The sequence below is a fragment of the Amblyomma mixtum genome, chromosome 5, assembly GCF_055824585.1.
Source record: "Amblyomma mixtum isolate Tamu chromosome 5, ASM5582458v1, whole genome shotgun sequence".
In the NCBI taxonomy this organism is placed as follows: domain Eukaryota; kingdom Metazoa; phylum Arthropoda; class Arachnida; order Ixodida; family Ixodidae; genus Amblyomma; species Amblyomma mixtum.
In genome coordinates, this window is record NC_143016.1 from 34496509 (window position 1) to 34503654 (window position 7146).

Below are 7146 nucleotides of genomic sequence, written 5' to 3' on the forward strand. Positions count from 1 at the left end.
AGTGTCTCTGTGGGACATCTTATCAGACGGCCTTGTGATCAGGATGCGCGGCATCCGTTGAGAGGCAGAAGGCGCGATTGCGCGTCTGCATAGCAATTTAAACTGACGGCAGCACGTGTACCTCGCTTCGGATCCGTTGGTAGAAGCGGAGAGCAGCGGTCAACATGTCCCTGGAAGGTCGGCTAGCCTTGGTGACCGGAGGAGCGAGCGGCATCGGCAAGGCCGCCTGCCACGCCCTGGCATCCCAGGGGGCTACCGTGGTCGTGGCAGACCTCAACCTGGACGCAGCGAACTCGGTGGCCAAGTCGCTGCCAGGTGGGCTCTCGGAATCTAATACCTTAGTCGCTATCAGCTTGCTATACAGTTGCAGATGTGTTCGAATATGCCGTGTTTCCCACTGCAGGTGTTCAAAAGTGTTCTGTTTCGAAACTGCCGACCAAAACGCCGCGGTTGTTTAAAAGAAATAGTGAGGGGATCATGGACTGGGCTCCACAAACCTGGCGTTTTTTTTTAGATGCGTCGAAATAGTGGGTCACGGTGGTTTCTGAATTGTATCTACATTAGAACAGGGCCGCTCTAACGAACTTGCATTGAGATGCTCTGGCGCGAAAATCAGCATGACGCTTGTTGCGGGTATTCAGTGTGAAGGACAGAACTGAGAAGAAAATCAAGCAGAAAAAATTACCAATAACGCTGTTCCATCTGTGCATGGCGGATTTTGGCTCCTGTTACAACTTTTCTCGGATATCGGACACTCCCGCGTTACTGAACAGACAAAAACAAAACACGGCTTTACAAATATGCCACTCGCGTAGCTAAGGACAGCGCACAATGATAAATGCTCGCCTATGCCTTATGCCTCCCTTGCATTTTTGAGGCGTATTTGAGACTCGTTTTCTCAGCAACTAGTTTTGCATAGCTGAATCCAGCTGATTTTTATTTTTACCCTTTTTGTCGTCTTTAACGTGATCTCGAAATATGGTTTGATACAAACTCCCAGTTTCAAATTTTTTTATGAAGCATATTTTCTTGCATTCGTTTAATATTGAAACTTTTCTAGACGATAAACTGCTGCGTAAGTCTGTAATATTTTATATGAGTAGGTTTGGATTTATGTCTAGATAAAGCTAAAAAAATAAGAATTTGGCTTGAAATAGTTTTTTTTCTTCTCCTTCCTTCTTCCTTGGTGTCCGCTCACAGATGACGTGGTTAAATGACATGCTGGCATTCTGGATTCACCCTTGGAGACATTTCTTACGAAGCTCTGGATGATCTATTTGCTAGAAAATGAATTTTATGGGGTGGATAAGCGATTTGGGCTAGTAGTGGTAAAAAGAGCTCTTTCGTCGTCTGGATCTTATACACGCATTGCGTTGGGGTCTTGAGGTCTTCCGAACATATCCCGTAACAGTGAATGCTGCCGGTAGCCAACATGTTGAAATAGATGGCCTGAACAGCCTTACACATGTTTTCTTAGTTTCTAGCCTCGCAACAAGCCGCACGGAAAGGATGAAATCGTGCGGCTAACATTAAAAAAAAATCTCATGTGCTTTTTTTGTTTTGCCTGAGTGTTTAAAGAACCAGCTGAGCTTAGAAAAAAATTTTTGCTTTCAAAGTCAACTTTCAAAGAAATCGGACGTGGCCACTCGCCACCTGGTTTCCCAAACCGGTGTGTTCTTGCTCTAGTGAGCGGCAGAGAAGCATTTTAGTCGTTGAATAATGTTCTGGAAGGCATAGGCACTCTAGACAAGATGACAACCAAAAATCTGTTAAATATATAGTTTTTTTTAATTTTTAGCCCACCGTGTGCCCTTGATTAAGCGTGTTGACGTTTTATCTCACAAAGCTAGACGCTGCTGAAGTAGCATTCGCGTCTACATACTGCACATAAAGTTAGTAAACGAAATGTGTTCCTCGCAGGTTCTGTAACCCACAGAGCAGAATTTGTGGATGTCGGCGACTTGGAATCGGTGGAAAAGCTTTTCGCCCACGTCAAGGACACTGAATCGCTGCCCGTCAGCATCGTCGTGAACAGCGCCGGCGTTGCCCATCTCGCGCCCCTCGTCGACACAACCGATGAGGATTTCGACAGGGTCATCCGAATCAACCTAAAGGTTAGCGTCTTAACAGCAGTGGTAGAACCAAAGTCTAAGGAATCAGTGCTGAAGTATAGAGTTGAAGAAAATTGGTGGTATCTAGTGCGTGCTACGCCTAAACTACACCACTGCAGGAATGCATGTTTACATACTGCGCCGTGTTTTGTTGACATGCTTAGCCACCGAGCGTTATCAGTAATCAGAATTTTGGGCAGCCACTGCGTTGCGTTTTTGTTGGAGCTGACGGCGACCAAGTGTTATCGAAATTTCGACGCTGTAATGCAGCTGCCCTTTACGGCCAGCTGTCAACGCTCTGCGTTTGATCCACGCGGCTGTGCAGCGCCCTTCCTTTGGCGCTTCCTCGAACGATGGACAACGGCGCGTCCTAAACGATGACGACAGACGTGGCACACATACGCGAGGAAGGGCCTGCGTACACGGGTGGCACCATTCATAGTAGGATAAAAATTATCTATCGTGCGGCCTCTTTTATATAAATCTTCGCTTTTCTGCTTGTGGGACGCTGCGCACGAAGTTAGCGCGTTTTTGGGAATGTTTTCTTTGTTTTTCTAAAACTAATTGCAGGTTATTACAAAAGCAAGTTCCTTTCGCATAAGCTTCGACGACCTGCATGCCAGTGAAGAGAGTAGCAGCTACGCTGTCTGCTCAGGTTGGCACAAACAACCTCAGCACGCCGCCTTGCCACTTCCCATATACTGGCACGTGCCTAAAAAGCGGGGGTTCGAATCATTTAGTTCTAAACCTTTACGCGTGTGTTTTACTTTCTAGAGTTTTCTAGAGGTGTGGACAGACGCATATGGACGAAGAAAAATCTCCGGACAAAAAGATGTGAAAATGTAGCCGTTAAATGCAATCCTGGATTAAAAACTCGCCTGGTAGGGCAAAATTAACACGTAACCAAGGACAGAACGTTCAGCTAGGCATGCGTGAAAGGCTGAAAACATCGTCGTTTGGGCAGCTTCAAGAGAGCTTTGTTCACAATAAAGCGCCCAGCAGATGAGAGCATGGTTACATGAAAGAATGGCTAATCCGTTCCTGTAGATTATTATATACTCACCTTTTTTACCTTACTGTGAAGTTTGTATGAACTTCGTTCAAGTGCGGAGCCGAAACGTCGTATCTGTAACCTCGCTTTTGCTTTCGGTGAGGGTGTTTACCTTGACATTAGCGACCTCAGATAAGCACACGTATTCAGCCTCAAAGTTGTGTATTGGCCAAGTGTGCTCGAGTTCGAAGTCTAAGTGAAATAATTTTTTCGAGTCTTAGCGGCTCATCGTTAAACTCAGTAGAAAGTGTTGCCGGGCTAGTTGGTTCAATATTTCAGACATGACAACTACCATGTCTGAAGTCGTTAAACTCGGTAGCGTTAGAGCGGATGTTCGACGAAGACTCCAGGAACACAAGGAAATTCCCCTATTGATCGACAGGTTCGTGTCTTTACAACCACGTGCCTAACGTGGGTAATTCAAACACGCCACAACGCCCTCAAAGTACAGCAGTGATGACGCCACACAATACATCATTGGGCTACATTGTCGTGACGTCATTCCACCACCATTACGTAGTGCTTCCGAAAATCAATTGCGCTGAATAGGGACTCAAACTCCTGCCCCTTACGATCGTAAGCCGAGCGCGCTACCCCTCGGCCACTGAGGAACATTCTTTCAATATAATAGTTTAGGGGGTTTATGCGACCACCTCATATTGCATAGTTAGCAGCGCAATCGCATTAAAGTCTAAACGATACTTCAGCGTCCCCAAAAGTTCTTCCTCGGTGGCACAGGGAAATGGAACGCGGTACTCTAAAAATTATCCGATGACTCTAAAACGTTTTTCTCACTCACTCACTCACTCACTCACTCACTCACTCACTCACTCACTCACTCACTCACTCACTCACTCACTCACTCACTCACTCACTCACTCACTCACTCACTCACTCACTCACTCACTCACTCACTCACTCACTCACTCACTCACTCACTCACTCACTCACTCACTCACTCACTCACTCACTCACTCACTCACTCACTCACTCACTCACTCACTCACTCACTCTCGCAGTAACGGTACACACAGCGTGGACTATATGGCGGGCTCACACCAAATGGCATACACCTTTCACTTAGCCTGCCTCTCTTTATCTGCCAGCAGAGTGGTGAATAAAGAATAAATCCAGTGAAATAATATAAACGCCTATCATCTCATAAATTCTTGCAGGGCACTTTCCTTGTGACGAGGGCCGCCGCGCGGGCGATGACTGCGTCAGGCGTCGCCGACGCTTCCATCGTGAACATCGCCAGCATCCTGTGGAAGGCTACTATTCCCATGATATCGCCGTACGCCGCTTCGAAAGGGGGCGTCATTTCATTGACTAAGGCGGTAGCGCAAGAACTGGGTCCGCAAGGCATCCGCTGCAACGCGGTGCTGCCATCGCTGACGAGGACCCCGATGAGCCATTCGCTTTCAGAGGAGAGCCAGAAGGGGTTCGTCACCAGGACACCCCTGCAGCGAATGGGCGAGCCCGAAGAAGTGGCCCAAACCATCCTGTTCCTTTGTTCACCGCAAAGCTCCTACCTGACGGGCGCTACCGTCGAAGTCACGGGCGGTTACGCCATGTGAAGAATTCCCGAGTACACGCACCACTGAAGTGTGGTCTCGAAAAGCATCTTGTATATTTGAATTAAATAAATACTGAGCCTGCGAACTTTTCTTCGAAATTTTTTTCTGTGCACGGTGCTCCCGCTGGGCGACTTGATTGCGTCAGCCGCACGTCGCGATGGCGTCGCTGCGTGTCGCTCAAACGAGAGACAAGGGTGCCGTGACAGGTAACGCAGATGAGGACAGCCCGCCCAACAGCAGGTAGTGCATATGCCTGGACTGCTGCAAGAAAAAGCACTGGCGCAGACAACCATACTGACCTGGCCCCTGTGTGACTGTTAACATGCAGCGCTGGCAAGGGCGAAAGGCAGCTGATTGTATGCCCCCTTCATAACCACAGTAAGGATAATGGCGCTTGCTCTGCAGGTTTAGGTTTGGTTGGTTGGTTTATTGGGATTTAACGTCCCAAAGCAACTCAAGCAATGAGGGACGCCGTAGTGGAGGACTCCGGAAATTTCGACCACCTGGGGTTCTTTAACGTGCACTGACATCGTACAGTTCTTTAACGTGCACTCTACGATGTCAGTGCACGTTAAAGAACTTTAGTTAAACGAGTGTACATGGCAGTAGTCGCATAGCACAGTACTTTGTTGTAGGCAGGAAATGGTTTCAGGGGAGTGTCTGCTGCAGAATTATGGCAGAGTCCGAATGGGCATTGATAGGGAACAATTAATTCGTTATTTACTGTCATACTACATAAAACGAAAAAGACCTCGTTTGCTTAGAGGTAAAAGATTACAAATTTTAGGTTTTTTCAAAGAAAAAAAGGCCGCCTGCTGCATCTCTTGCCGCCTAAATACCCTGACATTTCTTCCTTAGTCCAAAAATATATACAAGCTCTTATCGTGTGTAAATAAATTTCCTGCATTTCACAATCAATTCATTCTTCCGTCTATATGTCAAACTCAAGAAACTGAACTTCGAAGCCACCGGGAATCTGAAAATATTTATTACAAGTTTGTTTCATTTGAAAATAAATAACTTGAACAATTTCATTTCGTAAAACACTTGATCATTGTATACTCGAACGTCTTTATTAGCTTCCACTGAATAAATGCCGTCATATCAATACCCAAAACCTTTTTTTTTAGTTACTTACCACATTTTTTGCCAATTTTTGTTAGTAAATTTTGCCATTTATTGCCGCTCTACAGCTTGCTGTGTACCTGTAGGGCTATTAGTTGTGTTATTGTAGTAGTGTTATATAGTAACAATTGCCACTCAATTACCAGCCGTATATGATGACTACGTTCAGTTGGACCCTGTTTGCAATTGCTCCTTCATTTGAATTTTTCTTCAGTCTGGGCGTTTTCCGAGAGCCAATCGATTAGTAAAGCTCTCGTGGCATGCGACTGCTAGCTATTGTGGCGCTTCTGAAGCTTCATTATCGCTCTTTCGTTGGAGCGAATTCCGCAGCGTCAGAATTTCTGGCTACTTGATTGGCTGTCTAAACTACTACTTTGGACTTTTTATTCTGCCCACCCGCAAGCACCAATAATACAAAAAAAGATAGCATGGCGCGCCAGTCCGAGTTTAATTAATTTCATCCATTTCACTCTCGGGACTTTCGCATTGAAAGGGCGAGGTGTCACGATTACTGAACAAAACTAGAAAAGCTCTATTAAAGATCTGAACTCTAGAATCTGTAGCCCGCAAGCCCTCCGGTGCTATAATTAAAAGCCTGTCACAAGAGCAGCCGTAATGAGTTCAAAGCAGCGGTGGAAGCTCCGCATGGGGAAAGCGTCTTCACTGCCGTTCATCCAATTTACCGCTTTGAAAGCATCTCCTGTAATTAAATATTTAATCCCTCTTTCTGTAAATGGCCGCATTTTTATTATTTTGCCTTTCCTGAACCTTTATTCCTGTACGTTTCTTCATTTGGGCGCGTTTATCATGATTTATTTAGGTTGCTCACGGCGGCCAGGTCGACGGTCTCTGTGAAAGTTAGATGCAAGCAAAATATAGTGGCGGCGTAGGTCGTTTTAAACATGTAGTACTTATTTTTCCTTCATTTCGGTCTATTGGGAATCTATCAAACATTCCAGTATCGTTGACTAGACGGGAGCAGTAGGGTTTAACCGCGCAGGGTATAATGGGGACCTCTGCAATAATGCCCTCTTCGGTCTCACCGCTACTGTTCACGCCATTTTTCAAACCTGCTGTTCCGCGGAACGTTTGAAAGTCAACATTCAGCTGCCACGTATATCATACGTGAGGTGGTCAACCTGACAACACATGCGTGACATCTGTGCCGCTACGCAACTGAGCTAAAACGGTGTGCACTTGCGCCGAGTTTGTCTTTGTTTTCTCATTTACTCACGTCACAAAAAATTACATGTGTGCTGTATTTAATCACATTCAGTGCAAA

The 7146-nt window shown here is 46.0% G+C and overlaps 1 protein-coding gene across 1 annotated transcript; it reads left to right on the forward strand.

Annotated features, from left to right (window-relative positions):
* The first annotated feature begins 25 nt into the window (after nucleotides 1-25).
* Nucleotides 26-4824, forward strand: LOC149341724 ((3R)-3-hydroxyacyl-CoA dehydrogenase-like). Its single transcript, XM_089543885.1, has 3 exons — nucleotides 26-315; nucleotides 1921-2114; nucleotides 4338-4824. Exons 1-3 carry the CDS (start codon nucleotides 165-167, stop codon nucleotides 4737-4739), a joined length of 747 nt encoding a protein of 248 aa, XP_089400011.1. The 5' UTR covers nucleotides 26-164; the 3' UTR covers nucleotides 4740-4824.
* Nucleotides 4825-7146: the final 2322 nt, after the last annotated feature.